This window comes from Vulpes lagopus, chromosome 12 (assembly GCF_018345385.1).
Source record: "Vulpes lagopus strain Blue_001 chromosome 12, ASM1834538v1, whole genome shotgun sequence".
Taxonomy (NCBI): Eukaryota; Metazoa; Chordata; class Mammalia; order Carnivora; family Canidae; genus Vulpes; species Vulpes lagopus.
Window position 1 is genome coordinate 61,250,032 of NC_054835.1, and position 23,907 is coordinate 61,273,938.

General features: G+C 53.9%; 1 protein-coding gene across 1 annotated transcript in view; it reads right to left on the reverse strand.

Annotated features, from left to right (window-relative positions):
• Positions 1-3,878: 3,878 nt before the first annotated feature.
• BEND4 (BEN domain containing 4) overlaps positions 3,879-23,907 on the reverse strand; it is a 29,956-nt gene continuing 9,927 nt past the window's right edge. Inside the window, exons 3-5 of the mRNA XM_041726463.1 lie at positions 13,786-13,877; positions 8,104-8,344; positions 3,879-4,705 (exon numbers count right to left, since the gene is read on the reverse strand). Coding sequence (XP_041582397.1) covers positions 4,488-4,705; positions 8,104-8,344; positions 13,786-13,877 — 551 coding nt within the window. The 3' untranslated portion in view covers positions 3,879-4,487. The remainder of the gene's footprint in view (positions 4,706-8,103; positions 8,345-13,785; positions 13,878-23,907) is intronic.

Below are 23,907 nucleotides of genomic sequence, written 5' to 3' on the forward strand. Positions count from 1 at the left end.
TTCTAGTCAACATGGACTCTCACGCAAGTCAAGTCTTACGTGGAAACCCAGGCAGTTACCAGAACAGGTATGGTTTCTAGGGTCCTATTGAGGCGTCAACACACTTTAAAGGTGGTTTTTAATAACACAAATATCATCTTTCCCTCAATGCCATAAATCAAACACAATCCATTCCAGACTGTTGGTGGGCTTTGAGAACTCTGACTACTGGGGAAAACTGAACTAGTCATCCTGCTTCCTGAGCCCAAGGGGATCACTTACTAGCTGAGTACCTTGGGCAGCGTCCTTAAACGGATAAACTGGGGTAACGAGAGTAACCGCCTCGGAGGACAGTCACGAGGATCAAAAGGAGACGATGCGTTAAAGTGCTTTGTAGAGAACCTGGCACACGAGAACTCAAGGAGTATCAGCTGCAGTTAGTAGGGTGGTTGTTAGAGGTTTGGGGTGGGCCTGAAGGGTTTTCCAACGTGGCCAACACCCACATGGCCACTTGTACTGGGGCAATTATGCTGAAGGGGGAACTGTGACTCCGTGAACACCCAGACCTTGTATCAGTCAGCTATGGATGGTCACCAGGAAAACCAACCTGGCCACTTGTACCACAAAGATTTGGTAAATTTAGTGCTATAGGAGGCAAAGCTGGCCGTTTGTTAGACGGGCAAAGTCCAGTCCTCTCACCGTTGCCTGCAGTTGAGTTCACTATGGAGGGTGAGGTGGCCTCTAAGGTGTAGATGGTATCAGTTACGGTCTTGGGTTTTACACACTAGAAGGCAAGTACTGGGGCCTTGGTGTACGTGCACCCCGCCTTGTCTGGCATCAATCCTTCAGCCTCTAGGAAACACAAATGCCACTGACAATGCAAGTAACTGTGCAGAGGGCCACCGGCAGGGTAGCGTTTTCCTGCATCATTCCAAGGGAAGTGATTATTTGTATTCAGTACTTACACGACTGTAAGAAGCCACGGCTATGTTTACAAAAATAGATCATAATGCGACATAGCCCTGTCTAGACAGATTTACATTAGGGTTCTGACTCCAGCGTTCTAGTTGACATGCTTTGCCAAGCAGTTATGGCAAATGTTGCCACGTTAAACACACACCAGCGAGGCTTGCACCATATGTGCACAATCGTTTCCCATTACATTTCTTGAAATTTGTGTAGAAGAGCTGTCAAAAACCATAGATCTCTACTGTGAAATGACACAGCTCTGAACAAGAAAAGTTAGGTTTCAGTCTTTTCTACAAATAAAGTTATCCGAGACTGAGGTTTTAACAAATGACTGAAATCTAAGAAAAAACTAAGGAGGTAGTCCATGGGTATTAGGGTTAGAGTCTAGAGCATGGGTCGTATAGTAAAACCCAAATGAGGGCGAATGTAGGTTTGCTTTTCTGAAAACCGTGCGTGTTTCACCTCGCGTAATGCTCCGTCCGGGTTCTGAGAGCAGCAGGGAGGAGGACTAGACCTCAAAGGCGGGGGGAGAATGCAGAAGTCACGAACCTGCGGTTCACCAGGTTGGGGTTGTTGTCTAGATCTGGGGAAGACGTCAGGTATCACAAGAACAGCTACTGGGCCGCATACCCCGTTCTACCCACATCTGGCTCTCGGACGCGCCGGGCCAACTCCTGCTTCTAGCAACGTGTCCTCTACAAGGCTGACAGTCCCCCAGGCCGCTGTGCTTATGGCCGAGGAGGGGCCAACGAAGATCCGGACCGAAGTGCACCCGCCGGCTCTGCAGCTGTGAAGCAGCTCCGCGGGTCTCCCAGTTCCCTCCCGAGGAGGCGCAGCCGCGTTCTGCAGCCGCCATCAGCGGCCTCTCAGCGTCGGGCAACGGCGTCCGGCGGGGCTGCTCACGCCCAGAGGCCCTGCCCTCCGCAGCCTCCGGCCTGCTGCCTCCCGCGGGTCCCCCGAGGGCCTCCTGTGCCCAGCGCCGCTGCATCCGGGGCTTCGGGCCGCTTGGAAGGTAGGCAGAGTCCCTGTCCTGTCCCCTTACCTCAGGGCAACGAGACACGTCGAGACTGTCACCGGCGGGCTGTCGGGTCACGGTGGTCACGGAGCACACGGAGCGCTGGGCAGGCGGCAGTGAGCCTCTGGGGCCAGGCCAGCCCTGGGTAACCCCCCCGCCCCCCCGAGCAGGTGGCGCCGCCGCAGCCCGGGCTGCTCAGTCCGTCGGTGCCGGTGCCCAGCGACTCGGGGATTCCACGAGCTGACGCGACACTTTCTATCTAGCCATGAGCGATCTGCCAACTGCCAAAGGGGCCGAGCGTAAGCCACGTCCTCAGGTCTCCAAGGACATCAGGGCAAAGGGGGACAGAGCGGGGACGGCCCCCGGTCTTGGTGGTGGTGAGCTTTTGAAACCTCACTCCACACTCGCTCCACACGGTCTCACCACAAATACACAAACATCCTCTGCACACCCCGATTTAGGGATGAGGTGGCCGAGAGGCAACTGCCGTGAGCCCTTGCACAGCGGCCCCCGACGGCGGCCCCCGAGCCCCGGGGCTGGGCCGACCCGCACCAGGACAGCCAGGCCGTGAGCAGGCGGCACCCCAGCCCCACTCAGCCTAAAGCGCTCAGCCAGCTCCGGCGAGCGCCTGATGCAAAAAAGCAAGGGTGGAAGGACAGAGGAGGTTGCGGGGACAGTCTGCGTCTGGCCAGGATTTCCTGCCACCAAAGAGTCTTATAAGGCACTGACTTCCCAGACCTCTGAAAACATTTTAAGTCTCCCCTTTCCTTGGACCGCCGAAGGCAGCAGTCTCCTGGTTCCCTTAACATCACATTCGCCATCATCCTTTTACTTACAAATCTAAGCCAACGTGCCCCAAACGGGATCGAGATACTAGTTCTCCCCACACGACTCAACAGATCCGACAAAGGACCACCTCTATGAACATTAAACCCTTCAATGGATGAAGCTAGTAATAACAGAAGCTAAAGGAGAACCTACTTCCAGGGCCGTGCATACAGCTGGTGCTAATCACTGAACATAAATGATAATTTACGGTCTCATAAAAAACCCTCTTTATGAACGGATGCTCATAAACCTTCAATGAATTTCCGACCGATTTTCAAAACCCTCACACGTTGGTGGACGACGTTAGGAACCTTCAGCAACTCCTGCCCACGCAGCCCTAGGCTCTACAAAGAATGTTAATACGGAGGTCGGGGTGACGGAGGAGGCTGCTCCTCCCCCCGAACCTCAAGCCCTCAGAACCAGCTTCTAGCATCTCCAGTCTGTGGGGGAGGAACGCTCCCAAGGACAGTACTAATTTCACGGACGGAGCTCAACAAATTCAACAGGACAGAACACGTGGGAGTGGTTCAGTGTTGACTTAGCCAGAGCCTGTGTTCAACAGATCGGGTGGGGGGCCTGGGGGGTGGGGGGAAGAGGCACAAAACAGCAAAAACAGTCGGGATGAAACATTTCCAACAGTGACAACGAGAAACAAAAGCTTATGCAAAGTTGACACGTCTACTCAGAGGAAGACCCTCACGTTTCAGGGAAATTACAGACGAGCCCGTTGCATAGTTGTCAGAATGGCCTTGCGGCTGTGTATGCGATCCCAGAACGTCCGGTCAATCGGCGACCACCAGCAGTCACACCACTTGTCTGGCCTCCAGTGACTGAAATCCTCGTTGCTCAACCCATCACTTTGGCATCGCGTCGACAAAGTCTGAGTTAAGGCTGTGGGGACGGTGGGTCGGTGGACCTACGAAACCGAGCAGCTGCAAAGGGTCTTGGATCTCTGGCGGTTTCCCGACTGAACAGAATGATAACTTACTGTTTGTGAACTCCAGAGCCTTTCTGATCAACAGGGCAGATTTTTGGGCTGGGGGGTGGGTGGGGTGGGGTTCATAAAAAAACTGAAAAAAAAAAAACCAAAAAAACAACCAATCCCAGCGGGTTTCCAACGAATCGTTGTCTAGCAGCGACCTCTGTTCTCAGGCTTAATACAGGCTTTGCCAACAGGCGACAGGGTCGCCCGCCCTAGGTCTTGGCTGAGAAGTAGGAATTCAAGTCTTTGGAAAATGGAGAGACAACTTATTTGAATTAAAATAAAGAAAATGTTCATTGTCCCTTAAAATAACTGCACGTCTGTCTCTTCTCTTACGGGCAGGGCCTCTAACCCCGTCTTCTGCGGGGACGGGCTCTGCTCAGGAAGCAGTGCTTACGGGAAGATTTCAGACAGGTGACCAGTAGCTCACCGATTTTTCTTCACCCTCACTGTCTAGCTAGGAATCAATTAAATTCAATTGTTTTTTCTTTTTATAATGTACCCAAAGTCTGCTGTAGGTTCCATAGACTTCCCAGACAATCCCAAAATGGATTTCTATTTGGGAACTGTGGCAGTAGGTCAAGAGAGTTAAGGTTTGAGATGTGTACAGTCTGACAGAAGGACATGCTCTGGACTCTCAGGGGACGGGGACAGCACACGGACAACTGGAACTGTTGAGAGGACCAGCCGCTACGGTGTAAAGATTTCTGTCCACTAATCCCCAGGCCCATCCTGGGAATTTTTATTGAAGACCTCATCCTGGGAAGCCTGGTGATCGATCCCTTCATAAAACGAGCCACCGTTGTGCAGGAAAGTCCCCACCGCCCGCCCCTGCCGGGCGTGACCCACAGCGTCGCTGAACACTTTGTTTATTTGTTCCTCCGAGGGCATCCACCAGTCGGGGTTGGAGGTACAGTGCATCCTAATGAATTCTGTGGGAATATACACAACAATAAAGAGAGAAAAACAGCTGGTTTTTATGGAAGATGACAGACAGGCTGTTTAAACATTTACAGAAGCTCTATAAGAAGAACTGTATGGGAAACCCAACGTAATGCTGTGATGATGTCACTTCTAGACCCCACTAATCACACGTAAGCTTTCTACCCACGTGCAAAAGTAAAAACCACGCCAAGTGAGAGGGTGATCCTCCTAAGGAGGACCTGCCATCGAGTGGACGGTACATCTGAATGGTGAGAGGGGCCGCGGTGGACGTTGCGGAGTACGTCTGGAGCCCGTCGCACCCGCTCACGTTTCTAGGATGTCAACTCTTTCCGGGAACGTTACCTAACTACCATCAGCACGGTACTCATTAGCCCGCGAGTGATCTGCAGACTAAGTGTAACAGGATCACAACACCTCAACGACCGAGAACCTGTCTGACTGGTGGTTCCGAAGGGGTCCCCACATTCTTCCCGCGTATTAGAGGTCGTGCTTGGTTCTCTAATCGGGACACCTGCACGTGTACTGACAAGTATCTCTTAAGTGAGATTTCCTCTAAATATTTCATTTCACCAGAAAGCAATCAGCATGCCTGGAAGGGCGAATGGGTAACAGGTAACTAAGACTCTCAGGAAACACTCAGCCTCCCTCTGGGCGGCACATGGGATCCTCCCCTGTGTGCTCGGGGGGGCTGGGCATGTACACAACTCCCGCCTGGCTATTCTGACACGGACGCTGGGAAAATGAAGTGAGCAATTTTGAAAAAAGTCCTAAGTCAAACTCTGTCCTTTTTGCACGGCTGACTGGAAGCCCAGAGCGCCTATTATACACCCCGGCTCTTCTCCAACACTGCTCCCTCGACAGAAGCAGGTCTGGTCGGAGGACTGGGTTTGTCTGAAATGACTGCGTGGAATCTTGGCCCCGTTTGCCTTTAGGAGAAGCTGATGCTTCCCAAGTGTTTGGACCCCCAAAATCCTGAACTGAACCTCGCCCGTCTCGGTAGACAGAGCTTAGCAGAGAAGCGGCGGCACCGCCGACTTTGTTGGCATCCCCTTCGATCCTGAGCCTGAGGGAGGAGCCTTGCTCGCCTACCTGAGCCCCAGCCCTTTACTGAAGGGAAAGAACAGGGTTTACTCAGCATCTCATCCTGCCAAACTGTCAGGATCAGACGGCTGAGCAGGGGCCCAGGCCTGGGAAACACTGATGGGGAGCCCCCTACTGCTCTTCTGTCCCCCCCACATCCCTACTGTGTTCAGCAGGTATCGAGTAGCTGTGGTGGTTTCCCGGTCTCTGTCTGGATTCCTTACTCACACCCACACAAGGAAATAAAGGCCAATGGATGAGGATGCTGTGACCCTGCGACCCCAGGACCGTGCTGCTCTGTGATGCCTCTCGACCCCCAGCCCCGGCTCAGCGTCTGCTGCTGACACAGGACCTTCTCTGATATTGTGGAAAAGACTATTAAAGGCTAAACGCAGAGCTCTTTCGGTTACACAGACTGGACACATGTCCAGTGGCCCTCTAGGGGGGAGGTCGCCCTGAGTTTGGTTCCATTCCCCAAAGCGCCCTGCTTCCCATCACTAGCGTCCAGAGGCCTGAGGTTCCCTGGGCTGTTCCAGTCTTGCTCGCCACAACGTGGACGTCCTCTCCGGGGTTCTCCAGGCCTAAGCCTTTATGTAAAGAATCCCATCTGGGTCAGAGGAAGGGCCTGGGATTTCAGCTTTTGGGATTAGTATGTAAAAGTTCCCATCACCCTTTTTGCCTATGAATTCTCCACCTGAGGGCACAGGGAGGCCTGTGCGTGTCCCCAGGTGAGGATGAGCTGGAGAATTCAGGTTCTGGTTAGCTAGCCTGGGCTGTGTCCCTGTCACAGCAGCTCAGGCAACGTTCTCAGGGCAAAGCACTAGTGCTCTGGGATGTACGTTAATCCCTGTTTCACAGACTTGCTGGTTAAAATGTAAAACATTTAGTAAAAATTCCTGGAAAGGGATACAGCTGTGAGGCCCCTTGTCCTGATGCCCCCTACGGGCCCCAGAGCCACTTGGGGTACAGTGTCCCCAGGAGAGCCCCAAGCTCACGGCTGCCTCGGTTACTCTCCGTGAGTCACTGTCAGCTCTGATGATATTGAGGAATAAAGGAGGCTACGGATAGTTTGCTAGGACAGACCTGGCCGTGCCCATCGCCCACTCTGAGCAAGGGGAACTTTCAGGCTGGTGCACCTGTGCCTGCTTGACACAGGTGCTTTCACTCCAGATGGTTTTCTCAGTATGGGCCCCCTGCACCAGAATCACCTGGAGCGGGGCAGATGGGCAGCAGTGCCTGCCTCTCCCCTGCACACCTGCTGAGTCACAAGCTGGGGCTGGGCCTCAGCCATTTCGGCTGCTCACAAAATCTCCACGTGCCTTGGGCACGCTGGTGTTCCAGGATGCTGTGGGCCTCCCATGAGGGACTGCTGGAATGTCCTTTCTGTAAACCAAGGCCTTATCAGTAATACTGTTTCTGCGCTGTGACCTCATCAGGAAATATTTTGATCCCTGTCCAGAGTAAATTATTACTAAGTTTTCCCAACCAATAAAATTACTATTGAACCACGTACAGGCTAATACTTGAGCTTTTTGATATGGATTTTTCAGGTGTGAACAGTGTTCTCGTCGGCGCTCTAGCGCCTCTACTTGCCTACGTCTGTTTATGTGCACCTGCCGAATCAGCCGTCTACCCCCCCCCCCCCCCCCGCCTTCTCCTCCTCTCCCTCTCCTGACCTGCCATGGTGTGGATCAGCTGTTAATACTGGTGCAGCGCTATTCTCTGAGCAGGATCTTTAACATAGAAACTTAAAAAAAAAAAAAAACTAGCAGAATAAAGCTGACTGGGCAACAGATACTTGAGACAACCCAATTTTAAGGAAAACTAACTAAATAAATTTAAGGAATTGGGGCCGAGTCCTCTGGAGGAGGTAGCTGGGTGGGGGGTGGGGGCCCAGGCTGCAAATGGCAAACGGGATAGATTATTTCACTAATTTTTAAAAATATTCCACATCTCCCCTTCCTCTTGTGCGTTTCCCAATGCTCCAGTTTGCTGGCGGTGGCCTTCTGTGGCAGCAAAGAAAATCTGAATTTAAAGCGTGAAACATGAGGTGCTATACAATGCTTATGTGCCATTAAGTGAGAACGCCAAGGCTAAAGCAAACGAAGAGTTTTGAAAGGACTTCTCCATACCAAGTAGATGGGCCACATGGAAGCCTATAAAGATCTCAGCGCGGGAAAAAAAAAACATCAAAATACAGTAAAGGCTGAACACTTGCACGGGGGGGGGGGGGGGGGGGGGGAGCCACAGCCAATGCGGTGAAATGAGACCACAGATGGTGACGCTGAGCGGAAGGATGCAGTACCTCGGAGGCATGTTACTTTAACTGGATCCAGAGGGCGTCTTTCGGGACCTGTCTCTCCTGACTGCACTGACCTTTTCCTTTTCCCAAGGCCGCATGAGTACTTAAGCTCATCGGTTGTGAAAACAAATCTGATGAGGTATCGAAGGAGCCGTCTCCCGTCTTTCTTTGAAGAATTTACAGCCTCGTCCCACTGTTTGCTCGTTATGTAGACAGGATAGTTGTTCAACAGCTGCTTGCTTCCCTGGAAAAGCCAAAGTATTTTCTCATTACCTTCTTAGCCAGCCAGCCAGCCAAGGCGATCTCCATTTCAAAGGCAAGACATGCTTTTTAACCAAGTGGCTCTGCTGACAATGAACCAGGTAGTGAAGAGCACAGGTAATTGCTCACACTCAGAACGGGCACTTTTCAAATTACATTTGCATTTTCTATAACAAGAGCCAATGAGGTATAATGAACACCTCTGAAAGAGGAGCTATTTATAACTTGCATTTTAACAGGTAGGTTAAAATGTGTCAAGATCCAATGACAGGGAACACTATTTAAATATAACCCGCAACTTTCCTTTTCAATCTATTAAAATATGCAAAAAAAATGACTTTGAAGAGTGTGATCAAACAGGTCTCTCTTCATCCTTTGGTTGGCGGTTAAGTATTTTTAGAAATGATGCTGGTGGTCTAATTTTCGTAAAGGTACTACTCGTGTTTAATTTGCTTGTGACACCTGATAGCCATTGTGTAACAGTGGAAACAGCATTAAAAAGCGAATTTATAAAAGGGGGAAAACTGTGAACCCCACCCCCCAAGTCATCATGGATGATAATAATGCAAACCAGCTTTTGTCAAATTACAGCTTCTGCAAATGCCACTGTGTCAACTCAAAATTTTTCTTCCTTTTCATCTTCTTAATTTATGTCTGCTGTAAAATTCCCAGACTCAATAGCTGCAGTGGGACTAATTACAGGAATTTCTGTAACATTTATAAGGCATGTTTAGTCAATTCCACCTACACAACCATTACTTTAGTTCCGGTTGTCCATAAAATTCTACAGTCCAGGACAAATTAATTAACCCATGATCTTGCTTTTAATGTACTCCCTTCCTCGGTAATTCAGGTGTTCAAAATAAAGAAGGAAAAATTCATTCAGTTTTACAACTCTGCAAATTGACTACAGGTTATGAATTGGGCACTGTTTGGGTCCGATAGGGGTTTATTTTAGTAAGTGCCGTTAGTAAGCAGGGAGAGGGTGATGGGCCAGGCCGGAGCCCCCGGGGAGGTGGCCCCCGGGGAGGCGGCCCGCGCCGGCAGCACACGGCTGAGCCTCCTCGGGGGAGGCCACGGACGCCCGTGGTCTGTGCTCTGCGTGTAGAACAGCGGCAGCTTGCACGGAACCTGGCTCTGCGGCTCCCGTGGGTTCCTGAGTGACCTCCACTAACTGGGGGGACCAGAACTCCCCTGCGTGGGAAGCAGGAAGAAGTGAACGGTCGTGGGTTTAGGAGTGAGCACACGGGCACCACAGCAGCCCTTGGGCTGGCGCCGTCGAGGGCCAGAGGGCGGTGGGGCTGACGTGGGCCCAGGCCACTGTCTTGGGGGGCAGGGGCTGGTGGGGAAGCCAGAGGGGAGCTGTGGGGCCCAGGGGCTGGGGGCGCGTGGAGGATCCCCACGCAGGACAGCGGTGCCCCTCCCAAAGACAAGGGCCAGATGGCCACGGCGGGAGGCGCTGGCGAGCGAGGACCCCCAAGGGTTCCCACACTCGGGGAGGAGGAGCTGGGCCCCAGGGCGGGGGAGGGGGGGGCTTCCTCAGCCCACAGATGGTGTCAAGGTCTCTCCGGGGAAGGACCCACCAGGATCTGTCACCAGATCCACCAGCAGCCGGCCTGCAGGGGCACGGTGTCCCCATGGGAGACGAGCCCACGGCCGGGGCCCGGTAACAGCGGCTAAACGGGGACTCCCTTTCCTTCTTTCTACTGCTGTGGCACTGGGACGTTTGAAGAGCCTCCGACGGGTTTTCGCTGGCAACGTGAGAGAACTTTAGGGAGAGGAACAAAGACGGGGAGCCGTGGGGGGCTCCCGGGGGTGAGGGCTCCTGCCAACGCGCGCCCTGGGCGATCGCTCAGCCGTGCTCCTTGCAAGCACACCCGGCAGCCCCAGATGGGGAGACAGAGCGGCTCTTGGCAAACCTTTTATTTAATGTTGTGCAAGTTTTTTTTTTTTTTTTTTTTTTTAAGATTTTATTTAGGAGAGCAGAGCTAGAGTGAGCATGAGCACGGGGAGCAGCAGAGGGAGACGCAGGCGCCCCGCTGGGCAGGGAGCCTGAGGCGGGACTCGATCCCGGGACCCCAGGGTCATCACCTGGGCCGCTCAACCACCGAGCCTCCTGGGCGCCCCCCAGTGTGCAGGTCTGGATGTAAACCTTCCCCGTCGGCGTCTGAGTTCATCGGGCAAGCCCGGATGCCCACAGCGGTTTGACCGAAGACGCTAACTCCTTTTCCAAGGTCTCACGAGTCAAAAGGCAGAGGGGGGAGCCTGGACCCCGAATTCACAGCTTGCCCCTACGACCAGGGTCGAACCGGTTTCAAAACGAGAGGGGCCTGAGACGAAGGAGCTCCCGACCCAAGGAAGGAGCTTCCTCGAATCCTGAAGAAGAGCGCAACAGCTCTCCGTAAGCGGGGAAATACCGTGTGGAGGCGATTTTCTTCCAGAAAAAAGGGAAAGAGAGAAGAAAGTAACAGACAGCCCCCCCCCCCAACCCAGACGCTGCCCGTGTGGACGGGACTGACCACGCCGCTGCAGTCTGGCTAACAAATAAAACGGGTCAACAGCGCTAGTGAGAAAAATGCCCGAGCGCCTGAGACGGCGGTAGAACAGCGCAACGGCGATGACGGGCAATGAGGATCTAAACGTTCCCACCCCGAGGACATGTAGATGCGTCCCCTAACGTTTCGGGGAATTCTGATCGCATAGTCTCTTCAATGAACCAACAGCAGAGGTTATTAAACTCTGATCTAGGAGTCACTCAGAAAAATAAAAACCCCAAGATGAATCGCGCTCACTTCCTGCATTCACAGACCCACAAACCAAAGAAGACCAAAGTCTGCGTGAATATCTAAGTAACTTCGGAATTACTCTTAGGAACAACGTGCTGTGTGGGCACAGAGAGGGTGTGGCTACCGGGGAGTGCTGCTCGGAGGAAGCGGGCTTTTTGGAAGTATTTTTGTTTTTGTTTTTTAAAGATTTATTTATTTATTTATTTATTTATGATGGGGGGTGGGGCAGGGACCCAGGCAGAGGGAGAAGCAGGCTCCATGTAGGGAGCCTGACACGGGACTCGATCCCGGGACTCCAGGCTCACGCCCTGGGCCAAAGGCAGGTGCTAAACCGCTGAGCCACCCAGGGGTCCCAAGTATTTTTGTTTTTGTACAATAGAAATGTCAAGTTCAGAAATGTGGACCCTATTCTGGGAGCAAAAATGAGAGAGGGGGAGGATGTGCTGCCATGGAGCAGGGACAAGGGCGGGGAGGGAGGCAGAGGGAGGAGAGGCTCCTCAGCGAGGCTGCAGAGCAAGCAGGCGTCAGGGCCGAGGAAGGCGCAAGGCCGTGAGGGCCCAGGGAGTTCCGCGTGGGGTTGGTGCTGCCTTGACCCGGGAGAACCGGGTGGGGCCAGAGGGTGCAGGGCGTCCACGGTTGGTCCCAGTGGCTGGCAGCGGGGCACCCGGAGCCCAGATCTAGCTTTGGGGCCCGTTACCTGCACGGGCTCGTGGTCACAGGGAACGGACCTGAGCGGAGAGGGAGGGGACGAAGGCTGGCGCCGGACAACAGTGCACACAGGGCTCCTTCAAGCATGACGAAAGCCCAGGGAGCCAGAAGGTTCCTGACCCCAGGGCCAGAGAAACGGCGCACGGAGCAGGGAGGTCTCCCCCCGCCCCCCGCCAACAGCCGGAGCTGGGAAGGCCACCGCCGCCTGCAGACGACTCCAGCAGTGGAGGCGCAGCCAAAGGACGGGGTGAAGGCGGGACGGCGGGGGGAAGAGCAAGTGGAAACCAAGAGCGGGGTCACCAAGTCACGAATGCAGACCGATCTTTCAAGGGCTTAATGACTAGGAGAAAAATGAGGTCACCAGTGTGCAGGGGCCTTCGACACCAGGCCTGCGGGGCACACGGGAGGCCACCTGGGGAGCAGGGGCACCGCGGCGCAGGGTAAGGGCTGACGGGCCGCGCCCAACGATGGAAGCCGAGGGAAGGCAGACGATGGGGGCGGAGGGAGGGGTCAAGGCAGGCCAGTCTTCAGGGGGGGATGACTCAAGGGTGTGCACGTAGTGACCCAGTAACCAGGTGACAAGGGACGTTGGCCGTGGGAGTCCTGGGAGGGGAGTGCGGTGCTGAAAGAACGGATGCGGGTCGGGCTGGTGCAGGTGGCAACGGGGGGGGGGGGGGGGGGGGGCCCCCGCCGGGGCGGGGCAGGTACACGGACCCGGAATCCATGTGGTAGGACTCGCAGGACCGGGTTCCACGGAATTCAAGAGGCAGGGTGGTGGGGCCAGGGGCAGGGCGCTATGAGGAAGGGGCAGACAGGGACGGGGCCCCTCCTAACCGCGGGGTGGCAGGTGACCCCACACCCGGAGCTGGGAGTCCCAGGGTGTGAGACCCACTCCGCCCTTTTCACCCTCTGGTGTCTTCTGTGCAGACGTGTGCAAAGCAGCGTGTCCCCATGTGCCCTTGGCCGCGAGGCCCGGGTCAAGGTGGAAGAGCAGGTGCGTGGCCGGACGTGCGCCACGGCTGGCCCGGGGACGGAGCCTCAGGACGACCAGAACTGGGCACAGGAGTGCGGAAGGATGTGTGACGAGGACACGCGAGAGGGTCCTGCCTCGACTCCCCTTGCCACGTGAGGAAGACTTAACTCCCCAAAAGGCACTTCTGTACTGATGTCAACCCAAGACGTTTCTAACCACAATTGCTCTTCCACTGGGTGTGGGTTCTGAAGTCCGGAAGATAGGGCAGCCCGGGGGGCTCAGTGGTTTAGCGCCGCCTTGGGCCCTGGCCATGACCCCAGGGTCCTGGGTTCGAGTCCCGCATCGGGCTCCGTGCATGGAGCCTGCTTCTCCCTCTGCCTGTGTCTCTGCCTCTGTCTCTGTGTCTCTCATGAATAAATAAAATCTTAAAAAAAAAAATAAAGCCCCCAAGATAAAAATAACACCTGTCCAATCTGAGCCTTGGCAATCTGGTAAGAACGTGCCGTGTTTCACCCGACCTGTGTCCCCGCGCCCCAGCGGGGCTGTGGTGCTCCTGCGGGGCCTGAGCAGCGGCCAACGGAGCCGCGGTGCAGAGATCGTGCACCTGCGCGGGGGAGCTTGCTCCAAGAGCACCAGGGCTTTCTGGAAGCGGCTCCAGCCGGGGGAGGTGAGGCGGTCAGTCCCCGGCCCGTAGCAACGCCGCGAGAGCGGCCTCCGCCCTGTTCACTGCTCTTCCTTCCTCCCCCCGCAGCACACGGCGTGGAACCTGGCTGAGGCTGGACACCCGCGTGCTCTTCCTTCACGGGAGACCCACGCACAGGCGGGGGAACCACCAACCTCAGCCCTGCGCGGGGCTCACCGGCCCGTTGTGCCGTGTCCGCCTGCGTGAGCCATCAGGACGCCGCACCTGCGGGGCATCCGAGCGGGACCGCATTTACCTTCCTGCGAGGAGCCTACCTCGGTGGGCTGGTCTGCAGGCTGAGGGACCAGGAGCTGGTTGTGGTGCTGCAGCACGGTCTTCAGGTAATCCAGAACAGTCTGGCAGGGCACTGCGGGGAGAAACGGCAACCACGACACATTAGCTGGCTCGTGACAAGGAAACGAAAGGGCCTAAGGCTCAAAAAGAGTTTGGCTGTAAACTTCTAAAAAAAATATATATATTTTCTAAAGGAACTAGAATCTTCTTTGGTTTGACATCCGCAGTTATTTCCGTTTGTAAATACACAACAGATGCCTACAGTCTGGGGAGAATTTTTCGGCTCAGCACAATTCACCGAGAACTTTCGAGTCACACGCGCTCCAAGATGAATTTGGGCCGACAGTGACGATCATTGAGGCACTCACACGAGGGGACGGGTCCTGGAGCCTTCAAGCTGTACCGTTAGCACCCAAGGTCGCCGCAAACTAACCTCCCCAGTTTCAGATCCGTAGTACAATACTCGTTTTTTTTTTTAAATAAATTTATTTTTTATTTGTTCAATTTGACAACATACAGAATAACACCCAGTGCTCATCCCATCAAGCGCCCCCCTCAGTGCCCATCACCCAGTCACCCCCCCCGCCCACCTCCCCTTCCCCCACCCCTAGTTCATTTCCCAGAGTTAGAGGAGTCTCTCCTGTTCCATCTCCCTCTCTGATATTCCCCACCCATTTTTTCTCCTTTCCCCTTTATTCCCTTTCACTATTTTTTATATTCCCCAAATGAATGAGACCATATAACGTTCGTCCTTCTCCGATTGACTTACTTCACCCAGCATCATACCCTCCAGGTCCATCCACGTCGAAGCACATGGTGGGTATTTGTCGTTTCTAATGGCTGAGGAATACCCGTTTTTGACGACAGAGCCATTCCTAGGTCAGCGGTAGGCGGGACGGGCACGCGGGGGACACCTGCTTCCCGACCCGGAGAAAGCCGGCCAGAGCTCTCACCCCTCGGGGCCCAACGCAGATTTGGTTGCTGTGTAGCTCGCCAACTGTTGCACTAAATTCTTGGGCCTTAATCTCATCCATTCGTTGAATAATTACAATAAAACCGAACAGATATTAACCCGACATGGAGCCTTGACACCTTTTTGTACCACTGCATAAATAATTCCTATGGCGTGAGATTTATGTAAGAGCCCTTTCGGGAACAGTATTAACTAATTGCTTTTAAAGGTCTTGGTAGCTTAGTTAATAACCTAATTTATAGGAATTATTGCCACTGTGTGTCTCAGCTGTGGGGTTTTCTTAGGCTGTTTTTGTCACATTAAAGAAAATAATAAATATTTAACCTAAACCCCAATTTTAAAGTATCATTGCTGCTTTCTGCACTTTTTCCTCACTTTTTTTTTTTTTAAGATAGCATCTTTATCCACACTGCTAATAGCTTTGGGGTTTTTTTTTAGGGGACATCACACTGTGACGTAACGAATCAAAATGTCCATCCACATCCTTTCGAAGGATATGAATGATAGGAAGTAGTTGTACTTTGGCAATTTTTTCTTCTTGTCAAAAAAAAGAAAAAAGAAGTATTTTGTTGAATAACCACCTTTCTGGACCTGCGTCCCACTGTCCTTGGGTGCAGTCTTCGCGCTGGAGAAGCACTTGCTGCACAACCACGAAGCCCACGGCCTCCTGTCAAACCAGAGCCTCGTAAAGGAGGACGTTGAATTTCACGCCTATTAAAAGTCGAAGCCACCGTACTGATGCCTCAGGGAGGGAGAATGAATTTTGCTTAATGGCAGTAACGGGGGGAAGCAGAGGACCCGCGAAGCTAATGGAGCCAGGAAGCCATTCGCTGCTCCAGTTCTGGGTTTTCACTAACCGCGTGGCCCGCGGGCCCCATTTCACTCCTGTGTCCAGGTCTCCCGTACCCGGGACTGCGCGGGAGGTTCCCAACAGCAGCACTGCCCCTTCGCGGCTTGCGATTAGAATCACACGCAGCCGCACGCACGTCACTGATTTGCCAAGTGACTCGTGCAAGGTAGGACTCTCGCTTTCGTTTGTTAAGTTTCAGTAAAAGTTGCAAAAACACTGGGCAGCCCGGGGGGCTCAGCAATTTAGCACCTGCCTTTGGCCCAGGGCGTGACCCCGGGGTCCCGGGATCGAGTCCCGCATCAGGCTCCCTGCAGGGAGCCTGCTTCTCCCTCTGGCCAGTGTCCCTCATGAGTAAATAAATAAAATCTTAAAAAAAAAATTGCAAACACTCATGGACTGATTGGGATTTGAATGAAACTCCTTTGGATCCCTTACCCATATTTTATAGTCATTAAGACGTTTACGAAGGGGCGCCTGGGGGGCTTAGTCGGTTAGCATCCGACTCTTGATTTCAGCTCAGGCTGTGACCCCAGGGCTGGGCGATCGAGCCCCACACCGGGCTCCGGGCTCTTCTGTGCTCCGTGGGGACTCTCCCCTCCCTCTCCTCCTGCCCCTGCTCGTGCGCACACACTCTTTTGCGCGCTCTCAAATAAATAGATCTTTAGAAGAGATATTTATAAAGAAAGTGTTTAGACGAAGCGTTTAAAAACGCTTACGACACGGAATATTCAACATGACCTCCACCACGTTACGAATAATTACGTACATAAAGAGACTGGAAAGAAATACGCTGGAGCGTTAATAATAATAATTAGCGATGATTACGTTTTAGTAGCAGGATCAGGGTAGTTATTATTCCCACAGTCGTTGTAAAAACCAATTTAAAAAAACTTCCAAGGGGGACCCCTGGGTGGCTCAGCGGTTTAGCGCCTGCCTTTGGCCCAGGGTGTGATCCTGGAGTCTCGGGATCGAGTCCCACGTCGGGCACCCCACAGGGAGCCTGCTTCCCTCTGCCTGTGTCTCTGCCTCTCTATGTCCATCGTAAATAAATAAAATCTTTTAAAAAAATAATAAAAATAAAAAAACATCTACAGTGGCCATGTGTAATAATAACGTAAAAGTTGTCTGAAGCACGTCGATAGGATTGCTGCCCTGGTTCCCTTGCTGGTCGTCCGCACAGCCCTGGGAAGGCCCGCAAGCCAGCTCCCCCATTCCCCACACTCCCAATACTTGGGCAGCAGTGCTGAGCTAGGAGCGAGGCCGGCGGATTCAAACGTTGGGAGAAAATGGGATTTCACGTGCATTTACGGGCTGTAGGGGCAAGTGGGTCCTGTAGGTGGGTACCTGGGTCCAGGCTGAAGGCCAGGAGGCCAGGACAAGGCTCTTCCCCAGCCCTTACGATGTACACCAGCCCCTGGGTGTGGTGTGGGGCCCTCCCCGGCCCTGATGCTCACAGAGCAGAGGCCTCCAGGCCCCTTCCCAGCCCCTGCAGAGACCGCGGCCCTTCGGTGACAGATCTGGAACGTCACCCGAGTGGGCTCTTTGCAGGGCTGCCCGTGTTTATGCAAGGAAGCGGCAGAATCAGACGAAACTGTGTGTGTGTGTGTGTGTGTGTGTGTAAAACCCCAATAAAGTCCGTATGGAAAGTGGGGATAGTTGGGTCTGTTCACGAGGGAAGACCGTGGAAGGAGAGACTCGATCTTCCCCGCAGCCACACCATGCTGCCTCCCGGGGGAAGCAGTGGCCCCGAGAAGAAATCGTGGAAACGCCCCCACGGCGTGGCCTGCTGCTCTGCAGACGCTGCTCCCCTGGCTCTCACGGGGCGCGGCCGGGGGTCAGGGATGGTCCGGGAGCTGCGATGCCCCAGCCGCCTCCGCATCCCATGGCCCCCCACGCACATCCTGGACAGTAAGCAGGACGCCCGCTGCTGAGAAGCTGCGGCCGGAGACCCGCTGGGCGGCTTTCACCTACTGGCCGAAGCCTTAGGCCGAAGAAAGGCCGCGCCCCGCAGGCTTAGGGAGACCCTAGCCGAGCCAGAGCCTGTCAAAACTTCCATGAAAGGGGAGGGAGGACGTAAGGCAGCCCACAGGTCCCCAGGTGGGTCCTGCCGTCAGTAATCACGACTTCCACCCCCCCACCCCGTCCCGCACGCACCAGGATGTGGAAATGCAGAGTCCTGCAACGAGTACAATGCCCGGGAGGGAGAGAAGCTACAGGTTCGTAAGATGTCCCGTGTCCACTGAGACGGGGGGGAACCGGGTTCCAAACACCCCCCTGGGCATCCACGGCCTGCCGAGGAACGTCCTCCCCTGGGACCCAGGCCGGTGGCCTCGCCCGGATGGCTCCACTTGGTCCTGTCGGGGGGGTGGGGGGAGTTCGCCAAGTCCACACCGGCAGGGCCTGCACCACACTGTCCGCCGCTCCTAGTGCCCATCAGTTGGCTGCAGGGCCCTCCCCGCGGACATTGGTCCTCGAGTAAGTCTTGGGTGGCTTTCCCCTTCATGGTCTCTACCTGGCACTAGGAACTGTGATGGTGGGCAGGTTGGTCAACCTGTCTTAGCCTGTTACCTCCTCTGCAAAACAGGGACAATTACCTACTGCATACAGGTACTGGGGGGGCCGAAGCACCCCCGTCAAGCGGAGAGCCCCAGTGACTACCGCCCCACGTCAGCTGGTCTTGTTTTACCCCCAGGAGCCTAGCGAGTCCCCTGGGGGTCACCAGATGGACTCTGTTGGGACGAGTTAAGAGGGGCCAGCCCCAGCTCCGCGTATTCCCATTAGGGAGGCCTGGCTCTCGAGCACCTGGTTTTCACGGCACATCAGCACGTTAAAATCCCGAGCAGTTCCTCCAGCACTATTTAATTTACTTCACTGTGTAACTGTCTTTAAAGATTCACAAAATACACCCCGCCATGATTTTACGGGGAAATTGAAATGATCGACTGTCCCGATGACCACGCCGTCTGGGCGCTCATGCCATCCTTCAGTGTCCTGCTTATGCGGTGTCTGAAGCATAAGCCCCTGAGCCGTGAACACGCAGGGAGGAACGACGAGCTTTCGGTCGTACGCGGCCCTACGGGGCCCTGTGTGCGTGATGTCAGCACCACGTGCAGATGCCACGTGCCCGGTAGCGGGCTAGGCTCGGGGCACTTGGAGGACACTGACCTCGCCGGTCCTGTCAGGACGCCCGGGAGAAATGGGCAAATGCACAAAGTAAAGACCTCCCCGGACACGGACTTTCCCGGGAGCGTGTGCAGGACGGACTAGGGAGAGGGTCCGCCCGGGGCCGGGAGCTGGGGGAGAATTCGGCGCAGAGGCGAGTGTCCTCTGCACTGGGTCCTGGGGGATGAGGCAGCGTTTCTCACGTGGGGAAGAGGAGGACGTTCTGGAACCGGGAGGACAGCACGAGCAAGGGAAGACCAAGTGCCCCCTGGGGCTGGGGCTGGAACACCTGGTTCACACGTGGCGGGAACGGAGGGAGAGTCTCCAGGTGGACGGGAAGACTCGGGCAGCGAGGGCGCCGTGGTCGTAGGGCTGCTCAGCTTACCTACTGCCCCCGTGACGCCTGGAGGGGGCTTGCCGCGGGGGTGATCGGGGCTTTTCGGTCGGGGAGGCTGGGGTCTGGGAGGCCTGATGGCTACTGCCCAGGTCCATGCCCGTGCTGACAGGCCCGGATGAAAGCGGGGGCGGGGGGCAAACTGAGGAGTGTTTGAAGGGTGGAGTCCAGGGGGAGGCTGACCCGGGGGAGGTTCCTAACCCGGGGAGCTGCGTGCGGACCGCTTCACAGCCGAGAATGCGACTCACGCCCCAGGAAGACCGCGTAAGACGTCGGCGTTGCCGGGTGCAGGACAGCCCCCCCCACGGCCCCGTTCTTACCGTTGAGCACTAATTAGGGGCCCCGGGAGGCACAGCCGCTGCCGTGAGCTCCGTGCCGACACCCCAACAGCGCTACTGACCTCGCCGTTCGGAAAAAAGCCACTCAGGCTCGGAGTGGGGAAGCCGCTCGCCAAAAAGCACAGGCGGCCGATTCCAGAAGCAGAAGTCCAAGCAGAAGTCCGGCCGTGCCTCCGAGCCCATTCTTCCACCACACGTCGGTCCGTCTCTCTCGATCTCGCGGCCACCGCAAGGGCTGTGACAACGTCTACCAACCTCCAATAAAAGGACCTCAATCCTCGTACTCCGCTGTTCCCCTCTGCTAGGTTTATTCGCACAATATATTCCTGGGTCCTCCTCCTCCTTAGAACCCCCACTAAAATCTGGTTAACGTGCTTCTGAGGACCCAAAGCCACCCTGACACTTCTCCCCAGGCACGTCCGGGCACCTGCGAGCAGGAGGCTGGGAGAGGGCCCCGGCGCACCTCCACCACACTCACTCCACGGCCACTGTATAAAACCTGATCCAAAAAAGCCTGACATTCCTGATTTAGCCTTTAAAAATCATCTTAGGAGGGACGCCTGGGTAGCTCAATGGTTGAGCATCTCCCTTGGCTCAGGGTGTGACCCCGGGGTCCCGGGATCAAGTCCAGCCTGTGTCTCTGCCTCTCTCTCTCTCTGTCTCTCGTGAATAAATAAATAAAATCTTAAAAAAAAAAATCTTAGGAAATGACAACTGTGGACTAATGGGATCAGAGCTGCATAATCCAAGGTGAGTTTTCTGGTTTGTACCGAGTTAGTATGGTCAATCCCCATCATCCGCAGTTTCCACGTTTTTCCCCAGCGTGCGGAAATGTCTGTGGGACCGTCCCCGACCCCGGCCGCGGCCCCTCACCGATCATCCCAGCTGAGGCCCGGCGCCGCCTGCCTGGTTAGCTCTCGCGCCGCAGCAAGTGGGGCCCCGTGCCACATTTTTCGTACTTTTGGTGCTTTACGTGGGGGTTTTCCTGTGTCGAAGGGCTGAGGGCCACGAGGTGCTAAGTGAGGGAAGGCTGTGAGGGCCTCGGGGGGCGGGGGGGGAGGACACGGCTTAGAGGAGCTTCAGGCGGGTGGGCCAGTCAATCCCACAGCGCCACGCGTTAAATAGGCCTCTTTAAGCAAATGCATACGTAAGACAAGGCTATGTGCCTTGTTTTGATAGATTTGATAGATTTTGATCAGTTGACAGAAATGTGACCCGAGGTCCTCAGAACCCCAGCTATCACCTGCCCTGGGGGCGAGGCTTCCGCAGGTGCTAACCCTGCGTTAGAGACTCCTCCGCTGCATCTTCGGGACCCAGGGGGTCATGAACTCGGTCTGGAGTCAAGAGCTCGGAGGACAATCCTAGCTCCGCCACACACTTTGCCTGTCCCGCTGTCGAGCCCGCCTCTATCAAGGGGGAGTAGTATTGTTTGTTCAGTGTCAACGAAGGGAAGTTGAGATAATCATAAATGTGTTTTTAAAAGGCAGAAAAGCCCTTTAATAACGTCAGTCGTAGATTTCGGTATATTTGGCACTTAGAATGGCTCAAGGTAGTTTCAAGGAGTCATGATTATTTTACTTTGGAAGCTATTTTTGAAACTGCCATATTTTATGATCCTGAGACCCACATTTTTTTATATTCGCTCGTTCAAAGATAATTCTAAGGCGCAACGACGATTCACTGTTTTGTTTTTTTTTTTTTCTTAGAGGAATGTGGAGTGCTGGTGCACCTTGGGGGAGCGGCAGGCAGAGAGAGAGGAATCCCCCCCCGCCCCGCATTGTGGGGCTCGAACCCAGGACCCCAGGACCAGGACCTGAGCCAAAGGCAGATGCCTAATGGACTGAGCCACCCAAGTGCGCCTCACTGGGGTCTTTTTTTTGTTTTTAATTTTTATTTATTTATGATAGTCACACAGAGAGAGAGAGAGAGAGAGAGAGGCAGAGACATAGGCAGAGGGAGAGGGAGAAGCAGGCTCCATGCACCGGGAGCCCGACGTGGGATTCGATCCCGGGTCTCCAGGATCACGCCCTGGGCCAAAGGCAGGCGCTAAACTGCTGCGCCACCCAGGGATCCCCTCTCACTGGGGTCTTAGAGGACATCTATTTTTTTTTTATTACCCTCCCCCCCTTATGAGTTCTCTCCCCTCCTGCTGACTGTGAGCTTTCTAAACAAGCGCGCTGGCTCTAACCTGATCCCCTCTCCACTGAGGCGTTTCCCCAGTACTTTCTTTTAGTAAGGTCTCGGCTTTCTGGATTTCCGACCCAAATATCATTTCATTCCGTGGCTTTTTAAAAAGATTTCATTTATTTGAGAGAGCGAGAGCACGAGAGCAGCGAGAGGGGGTGGGAGAAGCGGGCTCCCCGCAGAGCAGGGAACCCCATGGGGGGGCTCCATCCCAAGACCGTGACCTGAGCTGAAGGCTGACGCGTCCCCCACTGAGCCACCCAGACACCCCTCCTTCTGTGGCTTTTCACTTTGAATTTATCTTCACTTTCTTTCTGAAAGTTTAGACTTTTCAACTGACTTTAATTTCTGGTGTGATAATCTAACACAAAAGAGTAAGTGCTAATGCTTGCCCCTTAGGACAGTTACCTGCCCCCGTCTGCAAGGAACCGTGGGACAGGGAGTCAGTGCTATTCTCCAGAAGCCCCGTGCTTGCGTGTGATCATCAAAACGCCTTTGCTGACTGTTTGACAAATACTACAGGAATCCAGACCCTGTCTGGGTCCTAAAAGAGCACCTTCTCCAACCTCTTTTTTTTGGGGGGGGGGTAAAATCTGCACTTTCCTGTCCCCTTTTTTAACTGCCCAAGTGAAATAATCCCCCACTGCATCCTAATAGGCTCACGTGAAGTCCTGCTTCAAGGAAAGCTCCCAGGGACGAATGGTTTATTTCAGGGAAAACCCCAAAACACCAGGAATCTCAAAGTCACTCAACAGCACAACACCGGAGCAGCCGAGAAGGAACTAAAATCAGTGTCTCAGCCGTGACCTGGGAAGGTGTCCCTACTTTTTGTTACCCTTATTTCCTCTGAACGCTTTCTCCTTTGTAACTCGTCCATCCGCTTGGCTGTTAGGCAGACTGATCCCACAACATAAGGGTACTTTCTACCACAGGAAGGCCCTAGGTCCTCCCATGGAAATGCACCCACCTTTAGAACAACAGAGGCCTACTGGGGCCGTTGGAAACCTTGATGTTGCTTAGAGAAATCCATGCCGTGTTATACAGGAGGCTACTGCTTACAAAACACTCTTGTTACATGCAAAACCAGAGGACTACTCGCTATGCTTTTCTTCAAATGGCTGTCTAAAAATAACAGATTCCCCCCAGCTACCCGGATTTGTAGCTAATGGAGTGAAAGGTGGATTCTTAAGTGACACCCACAATCTGGTTTGTTGTTTAGCCAAAGATGGAGAGTGGGTGATGAGGGCAAGGGCATAGTGATGCCTTCTCTTGCTTCAAATTTTTTCTTTTACTTTTTTTTTTTTAAGATTTTATTTATTCATGAGAGAGCGAGAGACAGAGAGAGAGGCAGAGACACAGGCAGAGGGAGAAGCAGGCTCCATGCAGGGAGCCCGACGCAGGACTCGATCCCAGGACCCCAGGGTCACGCCCTGAGCCAAAGGCAGATGCTCAACCACTGAGCCACCCAGGTGTCCCCTGCTTCAAGTTTTCATTGTTAACTGACATGTTCAACAGGATGCTCAATACTAAGCTGTCCCTAGGTAATGAGAAGTGTTAAGTAATCACAAATAAGCTAATCTTTCTTCTGTTTAGAGAGAGTGAGAGCACACAGGGGAGGGAAGGAGGGCCAGAGGGAGAGAGAGAATCTCAAGCTGACTCCAAGCCCAGAGTGGAGCCTGACACGGGGCCTGATCTCATGACCCAGGCTGAAGTCAAGTCAGATGCTCAACTGAGCTACCACCCGGGCATCCCTTAAATAAGCTAATCTTTCTTAAATTTGACACTAGTTTTTTTCTACTCATAGCTGACAAACTGATTTTCATTTATACAGTTGGGTTTCACTATGGATTATTATTTTTTTTTCCCACTATGGATTATTTACAGCAATCATGGTTCTCCACGTGAAACGGCTACTGATTCACGTTTACAGAGGGGACTGCCAACATGGCTGGAATGTTCACCCTGAGGGTGGTGACCACAGCCTCATTTCAACAGTGTCATTCAGTACTGGACCATCAAGAAGGCTCAAGAAACTGCAGCATTAAAAAAAAAAAAAAAAAAGAAACTGCAGTATTTTCATCTTTCTGGGAAACAGAGACAGGGATTACTGGAAGATCAGCAAGGAGTCATCTGCGACACAGACATTTCACCTCATATAGATTCTGAGAAATGGGAGGAGGACTACATCCCAAACTACACCTT